Source organism: Dinoponera quadriceps, unplaced genomic scaffold (genome assembly GCF_001313825.1).
Source record: "Dinoponera quadriceps isolate SergipeBrazil2010 unplaced genomic scaffold, ASM131382v1 scaffold628, whole genome shotgun sequence".
NCBI lineage: Eukaryota > Metazoa > Arthropoda > Insecta > Hymenoptera > Formicidae > Dinoponera > Dinoponera quadriceps.
In genome coordinates, this window is record NW_014554836.1 from 915315 (window position 1) to 942291 (window position 26977).

General features: G+C 51.3%; 1 protein-coding gene and 1 long non-coding RNA gene across 8 annotated transcripts in view; one reads left to right on the top strand and one right to left on the bottom strand.

The window, feature by feature from the left end:
• Positions 1–26977, top strand: part of LOC106742294 — a 119741-nt gene that overhangs the window by 46394 nt on the left and 46370 nt on the right. The window lies entirely within an intron of this gene.
• LOC106742292 (hemicentin-1-like) overlaps positions 1–26977 on the bottom strand; it is a 357051-nt gene that overhangs the window by 16178 nt on the left and 313896 nt on the right. For all 7 annotated transcript variants that reach the window (XM_014615102.1, XM_014615106.1, XM_014615105.1 and 4 more), the window contains 6 exons: positions 12773–12927; positions 7661–7805; positions 6161–6291; positions 4512–4671; positions 1931–2230; positions 1269–1568 (listed from right to left, as the gene is read on the bottom strand). In XM_014615102.1, the coding sequence (XP_014470588.1) occupies positions 1269–1568; positions 1931–2230; positions 4512–4671; positions 6161–6291; positions 7661–7805; positions 12773–12927 (1191 nt within the window). The remainder of the gene's footprint in view (positions 1–1268; positions 1569–1930; positions 2231–4511; positions 4672–6160; positions 6292–7660; positions 7806–12772; positions 12928–26977) is intronic.

The window sequence follows — 26977 nt, forward strand, 5'->3', positions numbered from 1 at the left end:
GCCGGGAAAAATCTGGGTGGCCGTTTTACGCACCGGCGGAACCGCAGCGCAATTTTTGGCCGTTTCGTGTAAGTGGATTGGAAAACGTCGGAATAGATTACTACTCGTGGCGGTTCTGTTCCGTAGAACAATCACCCACATCTACTCGCACGTCTGTACTCACACACATACACATGCACACGTGACCTGGACACCAACTTGCGTAATATGCGGCGCAGGTGAGCACATACACCTACGCGGGTGTGTATGTGGGCGCGAGCGCACGTTTGCGCGTGTGTGCCCCGTCGATTGAATTTCTCGACCCAGATGCTCAATTTTCGCGGTGAAACCTTTCGTATGGTCCAAGTGCTCTTTAGCCGCGAGAAACGATGAGGCGGTATATCGGGCTCGTCGGGGATTCCCGGCCGGATGAGCGGATTAAAACGTTACACGGACAATCCGCGCGGGTCCGTTCGATTTAATTCGCTAATTCGATTAACCCGGCGTCCCGGCCGCTCTCATAATTTATGGGGCCGGCGTTCGCGCCGATAGTTGGCGAACGCGCATGCTCCCCTGTCGAATTACTTATTTCGGCCATCCGCGAATGCGACCGAGCGCGATCGCACGCGTCAGGAGAGAGAGAGAGCGGCCGAGATCAAATCGGTCCGGACGTTGTCGATCATCGTTACGCTCCACGGTCGAGAACGCTCGAATTCGCACGACGTTGTTTGTATTTCGCTATATCTGTTATATACTTTAGCAGTTTAGGCCAATGTGAACGGAAAAGTCCTTCGCCATTTTGCAAATAAACCACGTCAATTTGTTCTTTACTTTTTTTTTCCACGTGCGAATATTTGCCTCGTACATTTTTCATTAATAACCCCAAAATTCACGTGTTTCGCAAAATGGTAAAGAATTTTTTATCCACATTGACTCAAACTGCAAATATGTAACGGATATGACACACGCTGAAAAAATGATTCGGCAATAATTACCAAAATTTGGTGAAATAGTTTCAAATAAATAGTTTGGTTGCGGTAACCAAACAATTTGATTGAAACTATTTAACTAAATCTTGATAATTGTTAGCAAATTTCGTTTTCCAGCGTAGCAACAGACACGCTGTATAACTGGGAGAGAGATGGGCAAAGGGGGGCAAATTCTCTCGACGGATCGCCGCGAGTGCTTTCTTCCCCGAGTCGCGCGTCTCGGCAAGTTCACGTCGCGTCAGAGATCGAGAATTTCCGCGAACGTTTCGGCGCAATCGCAATGTTTCTGGCACAACTTACCGGTCTGCTTCTCGGCGACTTTGAGCGTGAAACCCTCCAACAGCGTGGAGTCGCTCCTACCCTTGGCGTTCACCGCGTACAGTATCATATTCAGAACCTTGCCGGGCTCGAGACCCTGCACGGTGAAAGCCGCGTTCTCTCTGGACGTGACGTTGGCCTGCAGGACCCCGGTGTGCTGATCGAACACTTCAAGGAGGAAGTGTTGGGGCTGACCACCGTCAAAACCAGCGGTGCATTCCACCGAGAGTGATTCGGTGGTCTGGTTGGTCAGCGTGCAGTTGTACGGAGCTTCCGGTTTGCCTGTACGCGCCATTAACATTGTTTACAATCTCCCCCTCCCCACCTGCCTCTATCTATCTCACGGCGCCGTATACGCGCCGTACGAAAATTATTCGCGAGATACTGATTTAGGGCGCGGACGACGCGTGTGCGCACTGACGTTCCGGCGTCTGCGTTAGCGTCAGCGTTAAAGTTAACGTTAACGTGAAGCGACACCCTCGCGTCGACATGCTTGCGAACATAGATACACACATATACACGTGTAAATACATGGAACGCTTCCGTAACTTTTCCCGGAAATCCTTAGCGACTCGCAGAGAGAGAGCTACCCGCCGGTACACGCGGATCGTTGTGCGCGCGCGTGAGTGCGCGTTTGTACATACCCGCAGGAATGATGTGAAATATGCAGGCATTCTTCTGCTGGCCGGCCGTGTTGCTCGCCCAGCAGAGCACGGTGCCGTAGTCCATTTCCGTGACCGGTCGGTATGTGAGGACGCTCTGGGTGTGTCTGGTCGAGTTCTTGTAGCGCGCTTGCGGCACGTCGACCATCTCCTCGGTATTGTTGAAGGCCCAGCGGAAGCTCTCCGGCGGTGGATATGCCTCGACCCGGCATATCACGCGAGCGTCCTCGTGCCTCGCCACCCCGTAGATCCGCTTCTGCTCCGGCACGCAGATCGGTTTGTCTGCGGAAACGATGGGGGGGAAAAGTAGTAGAAAGAGCGCAGATGAAGTTAAAAGAAAATATCGAGGTGAATGAAGCCGACGACTCTTGGTTTCCGGCGACGATAGCGCGCGATAACTCCGTCATTAATTAAGGAGATTCTTCATTGATGGCCATATTTATAGTGACGCATCACGGGAGCCTCTCATCAAATTTTACTATTTGACAAGCCAAATTTTTTTCCTATATATTTATTTCACTAACTAAATGCTCGCACATGTGTAAATTTATAATTAAATATCTCGGAAACGAAACGAATAAGGATTATTGGACTTTCTGTTGCGCATTGTTAGTTTGATTAAATTTTGTATCATGTATATATTACAAATTTATTTTATATGTGATCAAATGCTAGGTCCTCCCTAAGATACGTAAATTGCGCACGTTAATACGTCAGCGGATCGCGCGTCCCCGGAAGGAAGTACGTCGAAACGGGCAGAGGTGCAAATTCTCTCGAATAAAATTCACTCTTTCTCTCTCTCTCTCTCTCTCTCTCTTTTTCCGCCTCTGTTCGCGTGTCGTTTGACGAGCGAGCGCGTGCGTACGTTGGCACGCGGAACATCGCTTAAATCGCGAATTTCAACGTCAGAATGAAATATCGAGAAAGAAGAAGGCCGGCTGACGCGTGTCACCGGGCGCACTGCAACTGAGTTAATTAATAATAAACGTTCTACGCGCCAGTTCGCGATCCGCGGAAAATGAGCGGCAAGAATAAAAAAGGAACCAGCTGATTTTCGCGTAATACACGGCGATGAGAGAAGCCGCGCGCGAATCGGCACCGGAGGAGTTTACGCGCATTTATTAAAAGTGCGGGGGGGGGGGGTGCGACGCATGAAGTGGAATGACCACCGCCCGGCTGGCTTTCCGAGGGAAGATCGATGGGCATTATTCGCTCGCTCGCTTGAATAGTTTTCCCATTTTTCGCGGCGGAGTGGGTAAACGAAGGCCGGGGGTATGGGGGAATCGGAGTTCGCCGGTTCGGAATAATTTGTTGGTTCGCCGTAGATCGTCCTATTTTTCTTCCGCTACTCTCCCCCAACCCAGCGCCACGCCTCCGCCTCAGCCCCGCGAGCCCTTTGCCCTTTCAACGTGTTTTTAATGAATAATCATGCCGACATTTTGATATTCGACGTTTATTCACGAATATCTCCCCGAAGCCGGGCCGTAAGCCGGGCGACCAATTACCAGTAGGGGACCAGTATGGGCGGAAAGAGCGCGTTTTCAAAAGCCACCTTCTCCGCAGGCGCTTAACACAACGTCGCTGTTTAAATGTCACTCATCAGTCACGCAGCGCTCTGTCGTTTGCGTCGTATTATGTTGAAATATTCGCGACGTCGAGCCGGCGCTTTGACGAGCGAAATAATTGCGGGGATCCGGCTCGGAAAACAAGGTAATCGAGGTCTCGGTTCGCGACAAAGAGAGACCGGAGCGAGGAGGTAGGCGGCATTATTTTCAGGGAACCGCGGACGGAACGGGGGGAGGGAGGTCGCGAGCGGCCGCCACCGAACGACGGATCTATGTGGATCTACGCGGGGAAGGGTTTTTCTGTTAAACGAAGTGCTCCTTCGCACTCGTCTCGTAGCACCGAGTCGACATTTTAATGCTACTCTGACGTCTTTATGGATAGTTTGCGCTTACTTAGACGACGTGTAAATCGATAACAATATACTCGGACGATACGCTTTTTAACTTGTTTCTTGAACTTTCAATTTTATGGATTGAATTTTAATGCGACATTCAATAAACTATTTTAACACTAAAACAAAGAGAACGGGATTTTTTGTCGGTGTTGCTGAGTGCTGCGCTTGAACATCGCCGGTTATGAGGATCTTCCGGGTACTCGTTTTCGGCATTTTTTTTTTTTTTTTTTTTTTTNAAGATTACCGTCATTTGTTTGTACAAGCCACCGGCTCTTGGCGAAATTTTAATTTGGCCGAATGTTCGCGCGTGCGCGCGATCTTTTCTCGTTGGTTTACGTCAATATTGACACATTTTGCACAATTTTGTTGCTTTTTGCATATCTCTGTTTTTTAACTGACGTTAAACTTGAAAAAAAAGTGTTTCAATTTTCGCTCGAAGATCGCTCGAAACTTCAACCACATTGTTGAATACAGGGGCGAAATTTTGACTCGGTGGATGCGCCAAGTCTCGCACGCTGTCGGTGCTTGGCATCTCGCGACGAGAGAGACACTCTCCAAACGTATTTTATCGCGGCGATCTCTCCACCGCGTCGGGACACTCACACATGATCTTGAGCTCCACGATGTTGCTGTAGCCGTCGCCCTCGACGTTGCTGGCGACGCAGGTGTAATTTCCGGCCTGCGACCGATTCACCTCTCGCAGAGCCAGCCCGTACTGCTGGACTATCACGCCGTTCTTCGCGTTATTCTGAATCACGTTCCCCTGAAACAACGTTTCGCGCATTCGCGATTAGATCGGCGCGCACTCTCGTTCTGCGGTTCTCTGTGCATTCGCCCTTCTCTCTCCCTCTCTTTCTCTCTCTCTCTCTCTCTTGTTACTTCTAATCTATATGGTAATGCGCGTCTCTCGATTGTCGTCGTCGTCGTCGTCGAAAATTCGTAAATTTCACGCCGACCTACTCGCGAATCGTAATCGTCCCGATGGGGCGATTATCGAATCCGCTGGGGGAGGCGGAAAGAGACAGAGAGATAGAGACGAGAAGACGACGCGAGAGCGACACGATCTCGCGGTCGATGAACGGAACGGTTTGCAACGTCTCGGTCGCGGTGAAAATTTGCGCTCGAGCTGCTGGAAATAGCCGCGCGATAAGTGCTTTTGTTCGGCGCCGTGTGCGGGGGGTTTTACTTAATTAAATGGGATTTTATTAGTGTCTGGTTAATTAACTGCCATATCAATCACGACGTCGCACCGTAGAGTCGGACACTTCGTGTATTTACACGAAACATTTATAAACGTCGCGTCATAATAACGTATAGTATTAAACAATACATAATGAGACGTCGGTAGGTAGGTAGGTAGGTTGGTTAGTTGGTTGGTTGGTCGGTTGGTTGGTTTACTAGGTTGATAGGTAGATAAGATGCGAAACGCGAATAAACGCTCGGTTGTCGGCGAGATGTTGCAGAGAAGCGTCGCGTAATGAGATCTACGAACACGCTGTGGACGGAAAAAGTCACGTCGACGAGAAATACCGCGCTGCGTACCTTCCGAGGTACTTATTTTCGAAAGTTGAGTCCACGTGCTCGCGTTACACGCGATGAGCCGCTACTCTCTCTCTCTCTCTCTTTGGTGCATAAAATGTAAATTTAATTAAAATAGAAATTTAAAAGACGAAACTGATCTCTCACACGAGGGAAAGCGAATCTCGGGATCATATTAGGAGGATTTATCTCGCGCGGTTTTCTTCTTACGTTCGCGCGCGCCGCGAAAACGGACGCGTTGTTGCCGCACAGCGCTCCGCAAGTTGGAGTAATATTTAGGGAGATAGCGGCACGCGCGCGTAAGCCGCGCGGAAAGTTTGTTTCCTATTTGTCGGTTTCGACCTGCAATGGCCATTACTCGGCGGGAGAACCGCGCGAGTTTCGGGCGAGTCGGAACTATCCCGGCCGTTCGGATATATATCACGCGAGAAAATCCAGGAGGCCATTGTTCAAATTCAAGCCTGAGCTTCCACCCCCCCCCCTCCCACACTCGATTCGAATATGCACATTTTTGCCCCGCGAATCCATCCGTTACACCGAAGTTTCGCCGCGTCGGCCGGCTCTTCGACTGCGTGTTATTCGTGTCGCTCGACATTTTCCCCGCTCACACACACGCACACGTGTGGAGGAAACGAATGCGTTTCCGGGATACTATCTCTCGCTCCCCCCCCCTCTACATTACATCCACGCGACGATCCTCGAACGATACTCACGTTGTGCTTCCACACGACCTTGTAGGCGCCCGGGTTCGCGCGGACCTCGCACTCGAAGTACACGTCGTCGCCCTCCTCGATGTCGTCCGGATTCATGTTGCTGCCGAGATGCAGCTTGAGGATCGGCACGACTGTAACGAGAAGAGGCACGCGATTATTATTCGCCTCGTCATGTTCCGCGGGAGGAGGACTTCCTGGCCGCGGCTGAATAAATCGAGCCGCTGCCGGACGTTCCATTTTGGCTCCCGTCGTTGACGTCTCGTTATTGTGATTACATTCGCGTTTGCACGGCCGTAATCTATATCGACGGCCTTGTTTCGGCCTGCCAGGCTTTTAACCCATTTACCACGCTCGATATACACACGAGAGCGCAGGGGGCGCGCCGGCACGACATGGCATGGCTCATGTATGCGTGTGCACGTGCAGCGAGCGCGTTGACGTATGCCGCGCACGCGGATTTCCCGACGTGTCGATTGCGCGAAAGCTGACACACGCGCGACGCGCGCTTATGAGTTAAAGCTCGACGAATTAGCGTCAATTCGTTTTTGCACGGCCGAACGACTGCGCGACGGGGGACGCGCTTTTGTCAAGTGGGAATCCGATGCTGAGCTTCCTCCTAAGGGGGAAGTTCGCCGCCGGTTGTTCGCCGGTCAGGGGAGGAGAACGGGTTTCCGGGGAAATATTTGAGGAATTTGATCCTGAGACGGATTTTTACTCGCAAAATATTTTACTCGGATCAAATAAATATTACTCGATCGAAATAGAAATTTGCTAAGGAATATTGGAGTAATGACTCATTGGAATCTAGCACTTTTTTCTCCGTGTAATTTCCATTTCACATCTTTTTAATTCATATCCGCAGACTCTGATCAAATAACGCGACCCATTAGCGGGAAACAGCGATCGGGAGAAAAAGAAACACGGGGAATCTCCCGAGATTTACAGCGCGCGTTCGAGTGAAACTTTCGCCGGGATAAGGAAGGGACGTTCGCGAGAGCGATTTCACGTTCGGCGGAATCATTTACTTTCGCCGTCTCCGATATCGTCCAGCACGCAGGGGAGAGAATAAAAATAAAAAGATACGAGTGGCTATTCGTTTATCATACACACGTAGAAATATCCCTTACTCGTTTTTTTTATCGTACAACCGGCATAAAAGAGAACGAAACCGGCGGTCGCACGTTATTATCGCGTAAATACTCGTCGGATCGAGCGCCGCTTCGACCACGCGCGCAACACCGGCGCGCGCGTTAATGAATAATGATATTATCGATAATAATGCCGGGGCGTATCCGCGTATCACGTCGTTACTAGCGTGTAAACTTGCGGTCCACCTCGGCCGCGGGATGCGTTCCTCGTCTCGATTTTTTGCGCACGTCCAACAGATTACACTTTCGTGTAATATCTCGCGAGAACAAAATATCATCGCGATATCGAAAACAGAAATTCTGAGGGATTTTTTTTCCTCCGGCTTGAGTAGACACTCTATCGGCTACTCACAGAAAACGTTGAGCTTCCACGTGTCCTCAGCAATGCCTCGTTGGACCTTGGTATTCTCGGCCCTGCACGTGACAATTTTGTCATGGTGATCCAGAGTCGGCAGAATCGTCAAGGTGGAACTCGTCATGTTGCCATCCGGCGACACCTGCGACAGTCGGGCGCAAAACTCCCTTTAGCGATCATTAACTCACGATTAACGGGCAAGTGAATATATCCCGTGCGCGTGTAATTCGAAGCGTAAGCTTCCCAGGATTACGTTCGACTATTAATTTTGCGTTATATTAAATTTTTCTACATCAGACACCTCTCCATCTCCCTCCCTCGAATATCTCTTTCTCCTCCTCGCTCTGTCTCCCTATGCGCGCGAGTATCGGATTTATATAAAATTACTAACCCATGATCGATATTGAAATTATAATTACGCGTTACATATATTTTAATGTGCCTTATATTCCGCGCCCGTTAATTGCTTTACCGATATATGCGATACACATATGTCTGTATGTGTGCCTTTTTTTTCTCTCGTTTCATTGCACACCTATATTAAAGTGTGCATCGCGCGGGAGTAATTAAATCACGCGCGCCGCAATATTGGCTATACTTAACACGAAAATACTATCCCTTTGTTAATCGTAATATAGCGATAAAACGCACAGTCGGACTACGACAGTTGTATCCCATTATCAGTCGCTACCTCTTTCCTCTCCGCTCGATATCAACATTTCCACAGTTATTATTCCGTTCGTATCGGTACACGTATATTAATTCGCGGGCGTTTCATTAAAGTTCCGTTGCCGCGGGGATATTAAGCCCGGGGCGCGTCGCTAACGTTAACGCCGATGCCTACGCTGCGCGTTGGGGATTTTAGCGGCGGTTCTTTAAAGAGCCGATTATGGCGAGAGATCGTCGCGATTAAGCCGGGATTATAGTAATCATAGCAGATTATAGTAATTAAGCTGAACTATTGCGAGAGCTTCGTTTCGCGCTTCTAAGTCGCGTTTTTCAACGGACTTTTACGCGGCTTTCGCCGAAAGCGTGCACGGGGCCCCCGGAAGGGTGGTGGTTCTGCCGGTGTTGGTAAGAGCCACGGAATAATTATCCGACTCGTGTGCGCGCGAGGCAGCGCGTTTGTGAGCTAAGGGCTGGAGTATCGGGACGGGGGAGGCAGGAGGGCTTATAAGCCAAGCGTTAATCCGGCGATAAGTCTTAATGACCGGACGAGTCAGTCCAGGAGGCGTTTATCATCCACCTTTGCAGGTGGTGTAATAGGACCCGGCTTTCACGTGAGTGCTTCACCCTGCTCGCGAGTGCTACGGGCAACTTTAATGCGCACGAAACCGCGCGGGTACGTCGCGCTCCTGTTCTGTATTTACGCAAATGCACCGCCGTTGCCGAGAGAGAGAGAGAGAGAGGGAGGGAGAGCTGGTTGTTGGGCTGTCTGAGAAAACATGTAATTATCAAACGCGCGCACGACCACTCCTCCCCCACCCGGACGAGATCTTGACGCGAGGATTCGCGTATCCGCCGCACCATTAAAAGTATTAAAACTGCAAGCCCGCGTGCGGAGCTCCCCGAAGAGCGTGACGAACGCGTGCCACGTGTCGTGCTTTTTTTTCTTTTGTTTTTTTTTTTTCCTTCGAAAAGAGACACGCGACATTTCCGGCCTTTGCGGCCCAGGTGGGCGGACAGTGACGCGTTGGATTCGTAATGCGGGAGAAATGAGTGTCCTCGCGAATCGATAGACCACGAGACGATAGCCCGGGGGTAGTAGTCCCGGGCGGAAAAGCTCGGAGGACGAGTCCGTCGTGCGAGGCTTCAGCGCCGGCCGGGAGAGATAAGACGACGGGGACGGCGGCTATTTCGGTGGTATTTTCTCGCCCCCGATAAGACATCGATACTCGGCGGCAGATTGCCGGCGAAGGGCTCGAAACTTTTGGCCGGCGGTGTACGCAGAGCGCGGAACGACAGAGCCCAGAACGAAATTGGCTCGAAATTCGTGCGGCGGTCATAAATCGGCGAAGTCGAATCACCCGTTGCCAACTATACTGTCCACAATCCCTCCCTCTCTCTTTTCCGTGCGACCCCCTTCGCGGCCCCTCGCCACCCTTTTCCGCCTTCCACCCGCCGGTCTCTCCCGCTCTCGTCCCGCTCTCACACCACGGCCGCCATACCTCGATATGTCTCTACCGGTACGAACTTCATTCGACACCGCGATATTATGACGTATAACGCGAGATAGCGCGAATGCGTCAGAACTGGTGTACGCCGCCTGGACTGTCCGTTCGGCACCCGGCAACAACAACAACGTGATCGTTATTTGCGGCGGAAAATATCGGCTCTTTGAATCTCCGGCACGCTAGCGCGGATCATCGTCGATCACGGCCACGTGAGACCGATCGAACCGACGAATCGTTATTGCAAAATGCGCGCGAGCGCCGAGTGTAACTGGACTCTCGCAGCTAGGTGCTCTCATTTTTCATTCGGCAAGTTTTACTGCATCTCGATTATGCGCGGAAATAGCCAGCGAAAGAGAGAGAGAGAGAGAGAGAGAGAGAGGGAGCGAGTTGAGACTATATAAAATTTCGGCGAATGGAGATTACGCGTGTCTCTTTATCGATTTCCCCTTTATATCTCTCGTTTACTGTTTATCGCGAATTTCCACGCGCGAGTGATCCGCCTTGGCGATTTGATCCTTCCAGCTGGTCTGATTGTTCTCGTCGGAGTGAAAAATCACTCGGAATCGGCGAGAGGATCCGCGGCTGCGAGGTGGCCGTGATAACACACGCGATGTTTGTAATGAACATTTATATCGGCGAGCGCGATCGCGGGTTATCACGCGAATTCGATAACGAACCTCCGGTCTCCATATTAATGCTGTTTGCATCTCGTTCCCCCTCTCTCTCTGCCGCCCTCCCTTGACGTTCGGATCTGTCATGGAACTATCGACAAGTCGTCAGATGACGGATGGTATCTGTCGCTTCATAGTTATCCGCGTACTACGCGTGGCTACATTAGGAGGGTTAACTTCATCCTGCTCTTGGCTTGAACAGGCCTGCGCGGCGTCAGCCGCGCCGAATTCTCATCGATCATCGTTCGATCCCCACCCGATTAATTGAAGCGGAAGAAGCGAAATTCGAGTAAACCGGAAAATATGCTCGATCTCAGAGAACTTTATATATGAAATACGTATAATCATGAAATTTATGAGAAATATTGTGAAATATACAAAATGTGCTAAAATGAAAGAAGATTAAATTTTAAAATATTACTCCGAGAGAACAATATATAGACATTAAATAGCCAATACATAGGAGCTTAAGCACAGTTGTTTTAATGCAATATTTAATATTAATATTATTGTTATTATTCTGTAATAGGGCGAAGATATGCATTGTGTATCGCGAACGTACGAATTTTCACGTTGAACGAAGCGCGATTACCGAAAGGACAGTTTATTCAAGAATCTCATTCCTTTTAAACGAATCTATCAATCGTTTCTGTCAAATGGCAAAGAGAGTCAATTCGCGCGAATTTTCACGACGACCGATTTAATTTTGCGCTTATGAGTCCGCGAGTGGCCGGGCCCCTTTAACATTCTCGCTATAGCGCCGTCGGAGGACGCGGGAAAGAGAAAGAAGGAGAGAGAGAGAGAGAGGGGGGGGGGGGGCATCNGAGCATCGTGTACACCGAGATTCGAAATGCAATTTGGGGGCGGCGGGTCAAAGAATCACGTTTCAGGAAGAGTTGGCCGCGGAAACGAGCAAGACGGGCGTAGATCGATGGTACGCCGGAGTTCGAGTACGTAACAGGAGTTTCCTCGTCGGCCGGATCAAAGGGCGAGAGGGGAGGGTCGGAGGGGCGCGGCACGCGAGACGAAGACGAGACGTCGGTGGGCCGCGGTGAACGGAGCGAGAGCGAGAGATCACGAAAGCATCGCCTCTATCCGGTAATTGCGCCATGGCGTGTCAGAGGGGGAGCTTAATGGCAACGATGCAAATACCGATACCGACGCTAATGCCAGTGATTTCGCGGCGAGCGATCGAAGGCAGGAGCGCCGCGCGCATCTCTACGTATCTCGCCCGAAGCGAGAACTTTTTTCGGGGACAGGTGAGAGAGCCCCCCTCGTGAGCAGCCCCGACGCGATCCGCTTTTCTCTTTCTCTCGGCGGAATGACCCTTTTTCCTCCTATCCTCAGCAGCGATCCTTCCGGATCGTTCGCGGCAACACGGGCGATCCGGGACGCGACGTGTTCTCGCCGGGCGTTAAATCATTCCGCGGCGGCAGGTTGGCGTGACTCGTCCCTGGCACGGGGGTAAAAGAACGGCCCCGCCGCCGAATAAGAATTTCGTACGTACGAGATGTACGCGCGAGATAGAGCCCGAAACGAGGAGAGATCGGCGCGCGGTGTAACGCGATCAAGAGGAGGAGGAGGGAGAGGAGGAGGTGATAATGGAGATCGATCGTCTCGCGGTAACATCGATGATGCGGTTAACGCGCGTTGTTGGACGGCGCGGGGAACGCCGGCGAATTTTATTTCGAGGGCTGCTTCTCTTCCTTTCGGCGCAGGTACGCGTCAGCCACCCCATCTAATTAACCGATTTTCTTGCTTTGAACTTATTCGTTATAAATTGTCCTACAACGTGCATTAATCAGATGAAAGTATGAACGTAATAAAGCATGGAGTCGGATCCGACCTCAGCCTTATCATCGGAGGGTTGAAGGAAGAAATTGTTGAAATCAGTTAGGTACAGTATTAGACTGGCGACCGATTGTTGCCCAAAACAGAGTGCACGGGAGGAAAGTTTGGTTGCATTAGCCAGATTTGTTTTTCGCGCGTCTCGACCTCATCGTTCCATCCATCCAATTCGCGCGCGCGAGTGTCGCGTTTTCGGCACTCGAAACCGATCGCTCGAAACCGGAGGAGAAATGCGAAGCGGTGCTCGTTGCGCGAGCGAGAATCAAGAAGAGAAAGATCGTCAACTTTTTCGACGGGCGGATTTTCCAAAACGTTTCGGGGAAAGGGATCGATCATTTTTCGCCCGTTCCCGGTGGAGAATATCTCTCCCTCGCGACGCCCGATCGGCGTCGTCAGTCGCAGACACCGCCACTTACCTTCTCCGTGTGATTGGTGAGCTTGTTGCCGTCCATGTACCAGGACAACTTGGCGGGCGGCCTCGAGCCGACCGTCATGCAGTTGATGTCGTACTTGCGATTCGCGCTGAGGGGCGCGTGCTCGCTGCTGAGTATCGTCACGCTCAACGGTTTCACTGGAACATAAGCAGAGAGAGAGGGTGGAATCGTAAGGGTGAATCTGGAGGCGGGTGTGGGCTCGGTTGCAGTGTTGATGATCAAAAAGCGCGAGCAAGAATCGCGGCAGATGCGGAGTTGCGGCGCTTAGAGTGGCCGCGGACTTGCGCCAGGGCGCTCGTCCGTCCGTCCGCCTGCTCCCTAATGCGTTTTAAACGAGTGGTACCGCTGCAGTTACCACCCCGAACGTATTGCCGCAAAACCTACATCCTGATAGCTTGGGGGGGAAGGGAGGGTGAGGGCGCGCGTTCGGGCGCCGCGCCGCGCCTCTCGCAGATTAAGGCTGGTCGGTCGCGGCGCGTGTGGCGTTTCACGTTGATTAATTGAAGGTGGTATTGAATAGTGCGAACAAAATGGAGTTAAGCATCAATCTTTGGCCTAATCTCGGGCTGTTAGGCGGACAAGCGTAATTGCCCGCGCGCGATAACAATGCTATCGCCGTCGTCGCAGCGTCGTCGTGACCTCTTCGTATCAGCGACCCCTTTTCATGGCTTGAGTCTTGAAAGAGAGTCTTGTCGATCGCACGAGAACCTCACGGGCGAAGCATGTATTCTCGTGGTTTGCCAGGCATTAAATCGCTCGTCGCGATTTAAACGACGGTATTGGCACATTGACGACGACGTCGAGGTCGGGGGTGAAAGTGCCGATATATTAGTCGTTCGATTCAACCGCGAAATAAGTCCCGGCGCGTACTCACACACACACCCGAGCCGGCGTTCCGTCGAATTTAATCGGCAACGGCTCGGCAAAGGAACGTCTTTCTTCGGCGGCGAGAAAGTATGCGCGCGCGCGCGATGAAGAGCTCGCTCAAAAGGTAGACAGAGACGGAGGTAGAGAGGCGGCTGCTGAAGGCCGGAGGAGGCAGAGGAGAGATTTTTCATTCAAGCCGCACCACGCCCACGGAGTCTGGAATTAAACTTTCAGTACGCCGAACTTTTGACTCCAATGAAAAATTTTCCGCTCTTCCTTCCTTCCTGCCAGCCTGTCTGCCTGCTTTCCTTTCGCCTTGCGCGCGTCCACCATTACCCTTCACCTTCGTCCTACCTTCGTCTACCGGCGGCGGCCGTGCGTTCAATCGGCATTGGCGCTAAAAGCATGATTACCAGCGTAAGCCGGGCGTTCTCCTCTCCTCTCTTCGGCCCCGCGTCTCTCTGTACAATCGCGTTGCATATTCGCATCACGCGATCCCGCGCTCGCGCGGCAAACGCGCGCGCCCGACGTAATTCCTTCTTAAACACTATTCAATATTCTGACTCTTGACTCCGCCGCAATATCGTTGAACGTGATTCGCAAGGGGCTCTTTGAACGAGCCGCTCGCCGCCAAGTCTCACGATCCTCGCCTCCCCATCTAATAGGTTGTTCTTTTTCTTTTATCGGCGAAGAGGAACGAGAGGACGGAGGAAGGAAGAGAGTCGATTTTCAGTTTTTGTTGATTCGAGAGATTAGCATTTTTCCTCTCTTTTAGTCCCGTCCCGCCGGCGCGCTCGTTACACGAGGCCGACCCCCCCCCCCCCTTCCCCCTCGGTCACTTTTTTCTCGTGTTTATTATTTCGTTATTAGGAATAAAGCAACGTGTACGTTTTTTGTTTCCTCGTCGTTACGTGAGTGGACTAGGGGAGACGTGACCGGGAGCAACATTCTTCTCACGTTGTATAAACGTTCGTCAGCTTTTTCGCGAGTTGTATTGTATGTACGTATGTATGTATCCATCCACGTATGTACGTGCCGGCCGACGGACGGTCATGACGAATAGGGGTCGTGCGAAAAAGTGCGTTGGTGTCCATTAGATGACCGCCGAGTGCCCATCGTGCATGCGAATGCATCGCGCGGTCACACCGATGGTCTAATGGCTGTCTGATGGATGATGCGCGTTTTGCGCGAGCCGGATTTATACAAATGTTTCTCCCTCGCGCGGATTTCGCACCGATGCCCTCTCTCATTCGTTGCGAATTTCGTAATTAATAATATAATACGCATGAACGGCGCTGGAACGTTACCTCTTTGTTCCTCGCTTTTCGATATCTTCCTCCCCCCCCCTCCCCCCTCTATCGCGAAACATCGTTTCGCATTTGTCCGTGAAGGACGTCGGGAATTGTTTGTTGAATTCAATAATTAAACACACACGCACACAGAATGGTTATTTATACTGATTAAACGCGCGGATTTCGCATCGGACTGATTATTTTAATATCGCGCGCGCGCGCGCGTACAACCGGGGAATTTTATTTCGCGAATGTATTTTTCGAGCGTGTTAGAGTTGATGCCGGGCGTAACGGGGAAGCGCGCTTAATTGCTCCCCTATTACCGCATTGATTCTGTGCGATTTTATTTTGGTCTCTCCCCCCCCCCTCCCGCCCTCCCTCTTTCGCCGGGGGGGATTCTCTGNTCTTTCGCCGGGAGGAATTCTCTGCGACGGAATAATCCGTGTCTTCGGGGGAAACGGAGACGACGATCCGACGACGACGATTTTCTGTGTGCACGTAGCCGCCGTTTCGCCTCATTAAATAAAATTCTAATTGCAGCTCGTTGAGGAAGAAAATGAACTGTCGCAAGAAACCGATAATACGACGACGTGTATCGGTAATAAAAGGGGGAGATTGGGCTGGGTCGGAGAACGCGATTTACCCGATATTAGAGAATGTAACTCCGCTCTTGGTAATTACCATTTCCCTGCGAAAACGCGGAAACGCGCGATACCGTCTCGCGTGTGCGGCTGCTTAGACAAACGAGCTGTGAATAACGTTAATGAAGAATATGAATTGGCGTCAAATACGGCCGGTTCTTTCGGATCACCGACGATCGGCGAAGGGATTCGATACGCTCCGGATAAGAGGGGAGGGCGCGCGGGAACGCTGGAATAAAAACGATACTAACGAGATCGCGGTGCAAAAAGGGGTTAAAGAGGAAGGGTTGGAGAATGGCGAGGAAGAAAGAGAGAGAGAGAGAGAGAGGATGGTAAAGAGATAAAGAGAGTCGAAGGTGAGCGAGGGAGAGAGGGAGAGAAAGAGAGAGAGAGAGAGAGAGAACGGGTGAGTAAGTAACGAACGAGCGGACGAGGTTGAACTTATTGCTATCGCGAATTGAAAATACGTCCGTGCTTAATCCGCCGGGGCTTACGGTCGCGTTTGCATATCCCGGCTGCCTACTTTCACCGGATATCCCGCAGCTACCGTCGGTCGGGTTTTTGGCGAAGCCACCGCCAGAGCCGGGGTCCGGTCCCGCGCTCTGTGTTTATTCGTATTCGCTTTATTACGTTCCCCCGGATTAATGCGAAGTTGCAAACAAAAAGATTGTAGGTATTAAATGTACCGGAGCAGGCGCACGCACCGAAAAACCGAGAGAGCTCCCGTATCCGGGCGAATAATGTTGCGTAGATGGAGCCGAAACGAAAAGCGCGGCGGAATAGAGCGACTCTCCTCCTCTCTGGTGGTGTGCGTTTGCCGCGCGACGCCGCAGCGCTCGACAAACGCCGGCGCTTTTTACCGCATCGCGAAAAATGCAAAACGATCCCCCCCCCTCCCCCCTTTAATGCGAGAGCCGCGGCCTGGCAACACCATGTGTCATCCCGGACAGGTAGCTGTCCTAACGTGACACACTGTGAAAGATACACGTAAAAATGCTCGCGCTCAGCGTGTCTTTCAAACGCCGTCATTGAGTCGTGCCAACACACATGGAGCCGGCAAGTATCCGCGCGAATCGCTGTGAGATACATTTGAAAGGCACAATTCTCATTGTCCCCGCGAGACATCGCGCTATGCCACGTGGAAGTATCGTAGTTCGAAGCGCGGGTGACGAGGTAAAATCGCGAGGTGTAGGTAGAAATGCATGCCGTTTTACTCCTCGGTTACTGGACGGAAGTTAATAAACTGGTAGTAACTAGTAGTAAATCAGAAGTTAATAAACTAGTCCGGTAACTGTTAAAAAGAGTGCATGAGACTTCCACTGAAGGAGATGGATTCTTGTTTTCGATGAGAGAATATAGGGGAATGGCGAGAAGGAGAACTGGAATATTTAGCAAATGATAATAATTGATACCGAAAGACTCTGTGTTTTGTTTCCTTTTTCTCTCTCTCTCTCTCTCTCTTTGTATATCTCTTCCTCTGTCCCGTAGTTTCTTAAACGAGCCGCCGTTAGTTTCTTAAGGAAGCCGTTACCGTTTTATTATTACGCGAAATTTACACGAGCATCGGCCGGCGGCGCCGTAGGGCGTAATTAGCGTCGAAGTTTGCGGAATCGCAATATTACATTGTGCGCATCGGCGTTCTAATAAGTAACTCCCAGCAACGCGCGCCATGTAAATTTGTTGGCCGACTCTGGTACATTAGTAGTAACGGACGGCGGGGCCGCTAATGAGTAGGCGAGGCGGACTGGAGCGTGGACGCTGTTTGAATAGAGTGGAAGACGAAGTTAACTCGAACTGGGTGGATGAAGAGTCCGCGAAATAGCGGCAGCGCGCGGGTGCGCGAAGAGAAAGAGGAGGAGAGAAGAGCGTGATGAGAGGGGGGAGAGAGAGAGGGGGAGTCTGGCGGACAAATTAACGGCGACTCTGATTCTGTTTGCAAGGAATCGCGGCCATTGTCGAGCGAGAATTGCAGTGTAATTTCGATCGCCCTGGCCGAATTCGCGCGCTTGTCTAAAAGCCCATCCGGAGTGAACCGGGCTCTCCCGGCGACGACAAGTTCCACGAACAACGGACGCTTGCTTTTCGACGACCGGGGGGCGGCCGCGTCACGTCGGCTCGCACAAAACCTTCTCCGCGCTTTTATTTGCGTTCATTAGTAATTGTGCGTGTTATGAAACTCTATATAACGCCCTCATGCCCCTCACCCCTCGCGTCCGAGTTTCCGGGAACTTTGTTCAATGGCCGAGTTCGTAAACCAATTACTCGTTATTTCATCCGTGAAAATGATTGCGGCCGCGCGCTCGTGTAAGTTTCCACTTCCCTCCGCGTCCCCTCCACCCCCTCCACTCTGCTCCCTCGCGGACGTATCGATGTTGTATCGCGTAATTTATTTATCGCGCGCGCGCCGCGTTCCAGTTCCTCCTTCCCTCCTCCCGTCCTCTTTTCCACCTGCGTTCTGCACATTCGAGTAATTCGAGAATCCAACGTTACGTGTAGAAGCTGCGCACTCGGTAAACGGTGTACGCGCGTATGTGCGTAAGAGAGAGAAAGAGAGGGAACAACGTTTATTTCATCCTGAGGCAAGTCTTCTAGGAAGAAGTAAGATACATAATAGAGTTGAAATGAAATTACATTCAATTGAACGAACCCTCTAACCATAAAGTTGGGGTCGGATGCGACCCCACGGCTCATTTATTTTACAGCGTGTATGCGCTGTTTCTCTCTTCTTAAGGAATGTTTCATGTTGTTTACTTCTTTTACCATATTTTATATATGGATTACATGAAAAATAAAGCAGAGTACGGGGTCGGGTCCAACCTCAACTTCCTGGGTACGTTGAAAGTTCATCTTGTGGTTAGAAAGTTAAGAATTACATGAACAAAATGATAATTCGAGAGCAGAAAGAAGGAAGGAAAAAACAGCCGCAAAAGGAATAAACTACATAAAAAATGAATCTAAACTATAAAAAGAAAGAGAACTTGGATTTATCGAGGAGGAAACGTCGGCGGCGATTTTCGAGGAGCGTTAGCGTTCTCGTGCGGTTGTTACTCGACCGGACGAGAGTCGACTTTCCCGACCGCGGGTCTCTCCGCGGATCGAAAATAATTACGCGAATGCGGTGGCCAAGACACGCGCTGGTCGATCCGACGACAGTGACAAACCTCTGCGCGGGGAACGTTCGAGTGTCGTGCCGTTTCCCTTAGCTCTCCCCGGCTCTTCTTTTCCGCCGGGAAAGCATCCATCCTGCTCAACAATGATCACCAATAACATTAATCAAGAAGGTTCCTCGCCACGCCCGCATGTCGCCCGGCGGTCCGAGGAGAGAGCAACCGCCAGGCTTCTTCTTCTCTCTCTCTCTCTCTCTCTTTCGCTCTTGCTTCCGCGTCTGCTTCACCGCCGTCTCCGGCAGAGCTTCTTGGAACATTTACAGCTCTCTCGTTACATCGTCCCCGGGCGGGGCGGCGCGAGGGAGGAAGCAAGGGTCGCGTCGAGGGAACATTTGTAAATGCATGGCCGCGTGTGCGCGCCGCGTGTACACACGCCTGCACACGGCCGCGTTTCCACGGCTGCGGATTGTTCACGGGAAACGGCGCGGCCTCGTCCGAGGTGGGTCACACGAGACTCACTCGACTTCAACCGTAGTCTGAGAGGGCTCTCCTGTCTCCTTCAAAAGCACCGTCTCCGGTATACAATCAAGCCCCTGGCGCGCAGTTCGAGTATTCGCGCCACCTTCCTCGTTCTCTCGTCCCTCTCTTTCTCTCCCTCTCTCTCTCTCTGTTCGTCTCTTCCACCCTTCGTGCCCATCGGTGGCTTACCTCGTTGTCAGCGTCGTGTCGTCGCCGTAGGTCGTAGCTGGTGCCGTTGTCGTGGCCGTACACGCCGGCGCGGAGGATCTACCGCGGAGGTAAAACGGAGGCCATCTCGTTGGGCGCCTTTAACCATCCGCCCTCGACTCGTATTTTTCTTCTTCATCCCCCTTTTTATCCACTATCGCGCACTTTTCTCTCTCTCTCTCTCTCTCTCTCTTTTATTCCTCGTTCCCTCCTCCGCGCCACCGCCCGCTCTCGTGAATTCCTCCGCGCGGCCGCGAGAACAGCGTCGTAACGTCGTTTGTCGTCGGCGACGAGAAGTTCGCGCCGGTTGGCTCGGCTCGGCGCTGACGCCGCGCGGCAATCCGATTGAGATGATCGGGAAAACTATATCGGACTCGGAGAAGCGAGCGATTAAGGGCGAAGTGGCTTTTAAGTCGATTAAAACGCCGCGATTATAGGGAACGGGCTCAGCTTCCGAGTCGCTCAACGTGCCGAAAGCCCAAAATAGAACTCCGCTTTCGCTTCTTTCTCAACTCGAGCAACAGCCACCGCCTCATTGGACATTGATGTGGAGTTATAACGAGCTAACGAGACTAAGCTTGTATCCCCGTATTTTCGCCGTATATTCGGCGCAAATGCGAGTGTCGTCTCCTCAAGAAGGAGACGTCGGCGCCGAAGTGGCTCGAATGAAGAAATCGCGCGTAATCTCGAGAAATGATATCGCGGATTCCCGTCGACGTAGCACGCCCGGGAGAGCCGCAAAAACGACGGAACAGTCGGCACCGATCGGGGACGGGGCGTAAAACGGGTCTCGCGGGAGCCGGCGAAGTCTTCCCCGAAGAGTTTCTCAATTTTCAATTCCATGAATACTCGCCGCGCCGGCGAACGAGCGAGCGAACGACGCGACGTCCCCGCTGGTGGATGACCCACCGTGGATCTCCATCGATACGGGTCTCTTTGTCTCGCGCGAGACTTATCAGCCGCGGGGGAGTCGCATTGAAAAATCGCCGATTCCATTAAAAGTTGAAGCTGAATCCCCGGCGCGATTTTCATCCGCCTCACGTCGCTCCCGAAAGATCAAGTCCGCGGCTGAATGTTCCGGCCGTGTCGCGGAGAGAGCGGGCTGATCACCAACAGCCAATCCAAAAGCTAACTCTCTCGCCATTACGAGCTTCTCTTCTCCCCGCTCTTCCACCCCTTCCTCCTTTCCTATTCACCCCTCTGTTCCCCGTGGCCAGACTCCTCCATTTTTCTCGTCGCGTACCTATCTTATCCCCCTCGCTCTCACCCCGGCCCGGCGACCAATCTCCAAGTCTCTCGCTCTGTAAATCAGGCCCACCGTTACCCAATTTCGTCGGCTGACTCCATTACCAGCCAACTGCCCTCTAATTAGTCAGGCTCGATTAGGTCGGGCTGGGCCGGGCACGAGCCGTAGGTTAGTGCTGCCAGGGTTTGTTCTCCGTTCCCCTCGAGAGCGTCGATTCAATCCCAAGGTCGCTCTTTCATCCCCGCTTTGCCACTTCGGATCTTCCGCTCGCCATATTATACCTTCTCGACCTCTTCCGATTCCACCCCCCGCTTGCGGCGATGACGATGCCATCGAGCTGCCGGCCGTATAATTCTATTCCCCGTCTTTCCCCTCCCCTCCCTCTCTCTCTCTCTCTCTCATTCTCTCTTTCGCGTTTTAATGAAGCGATAGCGCATACGTGATTTCGTTCCGTCCACCGCTGCGGCCGCGGTGTTCCCTCGCTTTTGATAATCCCTCATTTGTATTACGCTTGCATCTCGAGATAGCGCCCGGCTTTTTGGCGCGGCGGGGCCGCTCATAGCACACCGGCTAATTAAATTTGCCCGAACGCATCGACAAGTCGCTGGTTACGCAGACGGTTAATATTGCTCATCTACATGTTCGGAATTGTTCAATTTATAAGCAGATAATACTAAAACTCCCTCGTATTAAATACTGATAATAATACCGAGAGGGAATTCATTGTGTGTGTATGTATATATATATATATATCTTTCTCTCGCTGTACGATGAAATGGATATTAACAATTTGTCGCGCTTAAAATATTCGTCGGGAGTACACCCGTCTACATCGGGTCAAGCGAAAAAAAGGAGACATGAGAAATGAGAAAAGGATCAACCCCCCTGTTAAGACTCGCTCTCTAACAAGGGTATCGAATAAGCCCTATAAATCCGGAATGTCGCGTGCAATACGATAGATTTGATCAAAGGTTAGCCAGACTGATTCGTCGCATTAATCTTGGCCGGCTTTCCTCTCTTTCTGCCGTTCTCGGTGTCCGCCTCTTTTTTCCACGTTCACGAGTGGAAGATCGAAGACCTTTCGTCTCGTATCCGATTCCGAGTTATCGAACACCCGTACACGCGCGTATATGCGCGCATTCGCTCTATTAATTTTCTAGAAAGTCGCGTGCGTCACGTGACGGGAGCATTGTAGTGGGTTTAAAGGGTCCTCGGGAAGGGGCACGTAAAAGTGCACGTATACGGTGAGCGCGCGCTCGTAACGCGGCAAAGGAAACGCGAGCCATTACTTCCGTCAGGTGAGAGGAGATAAGTTTCGGCCGTCGCGCGCGCTTTACGATTGCCCGGCAGAAAAAAGATACGGCTCGGCTGATTAGCTCCAAACTTCTCGACCACCCTCGGCGCGGGGGAGTAACGAATGCGGCGGCCATTCTTGAATCTCGCGCCGGCGAAGTTTCTAACGAGATCGTCGTCGCGCGAGAGGAGTTCAGCGGCGTGCGGAGGCGACTTTTTGCGAGGAAGAGAGGGTGGGAGTATCGTCTCAGCGATGATTTGAATTCGGCGAGCGCGTGTCGTGAGGCGCGTCGTTCCTCCCTATTGGCGCGTTCCGCGCACTTTATTTCCATTTCTCGCGGCTGCTCGTGAACGAGCGCGCGCGGTCCCCCGTGAAAATAATTCGGGCGATAAACCTCCGGTGGCACGGGGAAAAATATGCCATTACCGGGCCGGGCGCCATTTGTAAATGCGACGATTTTCGAGCGCGCAAGCGTTAAATATTAATTTTCTCGGAATAATGGGATTTCAAAACCACCGGCGTACACACATCTGAATGTGACACGCGATGTGCAGCGGCGGGACTGGCAGTACTTTGGAATTTGCGCAGAAAGACTCGATGAACCGTGAAATAATAATGATCCGCGATTAAACTGCGTTATACGCGCCATCGTTCAACGCCGTACATTTTGATAATTTATTTCGTAACGTTGGTGCGCGCAACCCTCCTGTCACGGCTCGTATTAACGGCTGCGGTTTATTTATTATGAAACGTTTGTTAGCTGACCGAAGGGGGCCGCGTTTCGGTTTATTCTTCGATAGGCCGGCGCATTTCATAAATCGCATAGCCAATTGCCTCTCTTTGTCTCTCTCTCTTTCACTCTTGCTTTGATTTCCCCTCGCCGTCATGTCCCGTCGCGTTGGCAAAAATCAACGTCACACATTCACGGCGCCACGTTGTTAAAAATCCGAAATCACCCACGGTGTAACGAGAGATCGGAGAAAAAATATTATAATATATGAAAACGACCCTGTATATTAATCTAACGACGAAAGAATATTGAAGTGACCTATAAGAATCGGAGCACGGCTGTTTTGTAACGTTATCAAATATTAATGTTATTCATATTAATATGTCAGAGCGGGAAGAGATGATTGTGAAGCTTATAAATATAATATATTATTTTGGAATGTTTGAAATCCTATGAAATATCGCGGAAAATGTTCTCTCAGCCATGGATCGAATTTGAACCTCCTCACTTGCTGAGCGGAACGTTTTACCATTTCGAAGCTTCTACCGTATCCATCGCAACATTTAATGTTTATAAATTTAATTATTCGCAACTCTTGATGGGAATGAAAAGATTCCAAAATGTCATCTAACAGAGAACTATTAATCGGAGTTTAAGATTTCGCTCAGATAAGATTTACTCTCCGTACACGCGAGCACGAAACTTACCCAGCGCGCGCATTAATATAAGCTTCATCATCGCCCCCCCCCCCTGTTGATATATAAATATGAATGACATTAACATTTAACAGTACCACAAAATCCAACCGTGCTTCGGCTCTTACAGGCCATTTCAATATTCCCTTCGTTGAAAAATCTTCCATCGGAAGATAAATATTCCAAAGACTCGAAAGGAAAATGTTTCTTTTACTCCTCTTTCCCGCTATCGACGACAGTCCGATCCGCCCGGCCGTCCCTCGGACTGTTTCCGCCGGGCAAAGAAAACCCAATCTATCGTCAGCTTAGCGCGCATAACTCAATTTGTTACAGAATGTCGGCGGGTGCGCCTCATCGCGACGCGGGCTCCAAACGAGTTTTCGCGCCCAGCAACAAATTGCATTCTCTCGGTGCGAATGCGAGAGATAGAGAGACAGCGAGAGAGAAAGAGATAGAGTCAAGCCTGACGATGCGTTCTAAGCTCTCTCTCTCTATCTCGGCGAATACTCTTTCTCCCCGTTCCAGCCGTTCCGCGAGACTGCCGTCCGTTGCGTCGCGCGCAGTCACGCAAGTAATGCTGAACGTATGTCCATAGGAATCGCGCGCGATCCGCCGTGGGGGAGAAGCTGCGCTGCGAGGGCGCCTGCTGGAAGCATAAAGTCGCGCGGAAATCGCTCTCGTTTGTCGAGTCGTCCGTAAAAGGCGGCGGAGAGGCGGACGTAAGGCCGCATACCGATAATTCCACGGAGTGCTCCGTGGAATTTATGAGGTTTAATCCTTTGCGGAATCCAAGAGAGGCGGCGGCTCTCGACCCTCTCTCGCCGTGTACGGCTCCGGCGGTGGTTCAAGGCCCAAGCCGAGCAACCCGCGCTCTGGGTGCCGTCCTCCGGAGACGGCGGGTTCAAAGTGCACGGGGAAGAAAGCCTCGCCGCCTCACGAAAGAGCGAGCTTTAACGCCGGGCAATAAAACCGTGGAGTGGCGTAATGCCTATACCAGTAGCGATGCGAGTATAATACCTGAGTAAGAGGGGAAGGGGGAGGGAGCAGATAGAAAATGAGAGAGGGAGAAGGATTCACACCGCGAGTTACGCGCGGCGGGGGGGGCGACGGTGCGCTTATTTCCTGCGTTATTCGGCGAAACGTAAAGCGGAAATTAAAGCCGATAGACCGGGTAATGGCGCGGCCGGATAATTAGGTTCGCGTCTCTCCCTTTCGCGAGTCCGCGCGAGAACTTATTTGCATATCGGCCGAGTTAAATCGTTGCAACGCGAATTATGTATCCAGCGTGTATTTTTGGTCGGCGGCACCGCGAACGACGCGCAGGTGGGGCGAGGGAGAGAACGCGGTCGAGGTGGACGGACGGACGATAGGTTGGCAGTGTTATATCGGGGGGCGGCGCGGTTCATTTCGCGGTGATACGCGATAATTTACGCGGAAAATTATTCGCGAGGTCAAAACTGTTGTTACTAGGTAATCGTGTTGATCGTGCAAATATTTAAGTTGCGACATTGCGCCGCGCGCGTCACGCATCGCCGACGTATCGCGAATTAACCGGCGGAGCGCGAGACGACGCGCGCGCGAAAGTCGTTTCGCGAGAGGAGCCCGAATATAGAAATTGTCATCGGGTGTGCCTGATATTGCACGAGGTTCTAACTGGGTGAGTGCAAGGTAATCCTAATCATGTACTGATCAAAGTTGAGTAAGGGAGACCTCCGAAGGTTACAATGATTAGATTCATATTAAGGACCTTAGTGTGTCATATTCGTATATTATTTGATGAGGTTTTATTGATCGGGTCTTTTTCGGGATCTTATTCGCTCTATCTATCATGATTTGCGTTATCAGTTTCTAACACGGATCTTTTGTAACAAACTCACTGTGTAGTAGGTTCGATTAAAATAAAATTCATTTTTATAGGTATTCACCTTTATTACAAGTAGCTTGTTTGCTCCTATATATATTATTTACGTTATTAAAATTGAAGATCATTCAATTCTAGCAATATTTGTCCTTTGATTTATACTTTGTGGATATCTTCCACTAGTTTCGCACTCTCTGCTCCTTTTAAATCTAATCATAAGCTAATCATAATTCTCTCCGTTATCCGAAGACGCGACAGGTATTCAATAATATAACCTGAGGAGGACATTAGAAATAATTCCGATCCTGATCACCATATAGCGTTACATGATTCCCTAAGACTCGACAATATAACCTTAGATAGACCCGACAACTAATTAAAGTCAACCCGAGCTGGACTATGGGGTGAATTTGTTATCGCTTCTCGCGATTCGCCCGAGATCGAGACCGCTGCTTCTTCTCCCGCTCTTTGTCGCCGGTTCTTTCTTTTCTCTCACGGCAGCGTGTGCATCGCGGTTTTTCGCTTCGAGGGCATCGCACAGAAGCGTTGAAACTTCTCCGCGGGGCCAATTAAAAATAATTGAATGCAAAATCCGCTTTAATTCGCCAACTTTCAGACGGCTTATGATAGCAGCTTGTAATTATATTCCTCGCGAGCTACTACACGCGCGAGAGGCTCGCTCGCGCGCGCGCGTCCACGCGCACTCCGCGTCTAAAAGCGCGCTCTTTCTCTCGCGGTTTTAGCACCGTGCCTTTATATTTTTACGACAAGTATGCATCACTCGGCCATGACGGAGATACGGCGAAAGATACGGGTGTGTCGTGCTACGTGTCGAGCTTTTACGCCGCGACGGTGGGGACGGCAGCCGCGGTCGGGAAGAGGACGGCGGACGATAAAAGCGACTCTCCGGGAAAAAGCGCTCGTATCGCGATTTATTGTAATCACCACTAAAACACGGTATGCGCAACAATTTGCAGTGACGTTTAGCGATGCGGATTCAGTGCTCGTCGATCGTCGTCGTCGTTGCTGTCGTCGTTCGCGATACGAGGGAGGGGGCGCGAGACGAGAGAGAAGCGAGTGTATAAACGTTACGGTTACGTGCGCTCGTACGCGCCTCGAGTCCTCGTCGTTAATGCTTTACGCCTTTTGTGACGAACCGGAGAAAAAAAGAGAGATAGAGATAGCGAGAGAGAGAGAGAGAGACACCACCTCGACACCTTATCGATCACACCGGCGCGTCACGGCTCGTCGTTGTCCGTCGCTCATTTGCCGCGAGAACGCGTGCCCGGTACGCGTCAGCCCCGGCACGTAACGCAGAGAACGCGGGCGATAAAAATCCCGCACGGAATACCGCTTCGTGGAAGACGCATGCCCGTAAATGGGGTGCGTCACTTACGCGCCATTACCGGGGGCATTCCGCAACGACGTTGAGTTGCGACGGGTGCACGCAGCTCGCGCTTTACGAAAATTGGGTCTCCGTGAATTTAATTGAACGCCGGCGCGAGACGCGATTTTCGCGTGTTTGCGAGACGGTGAAATTATAAGCGACGCGCGCGCGCGCACTCCTCGCACTCTGGCGCGCGTCCGCTTACGACCGTCGCATCCTGAGTCGAAATTCTGATGCCACTCTGACGCTTTTACGGGGATGTCATACTTGGAAACTTTACCGACGGAATACTGAGTTTTTCCGCAAAGTTTACGTCTTATTGGTTGCACGGAATTACGAAT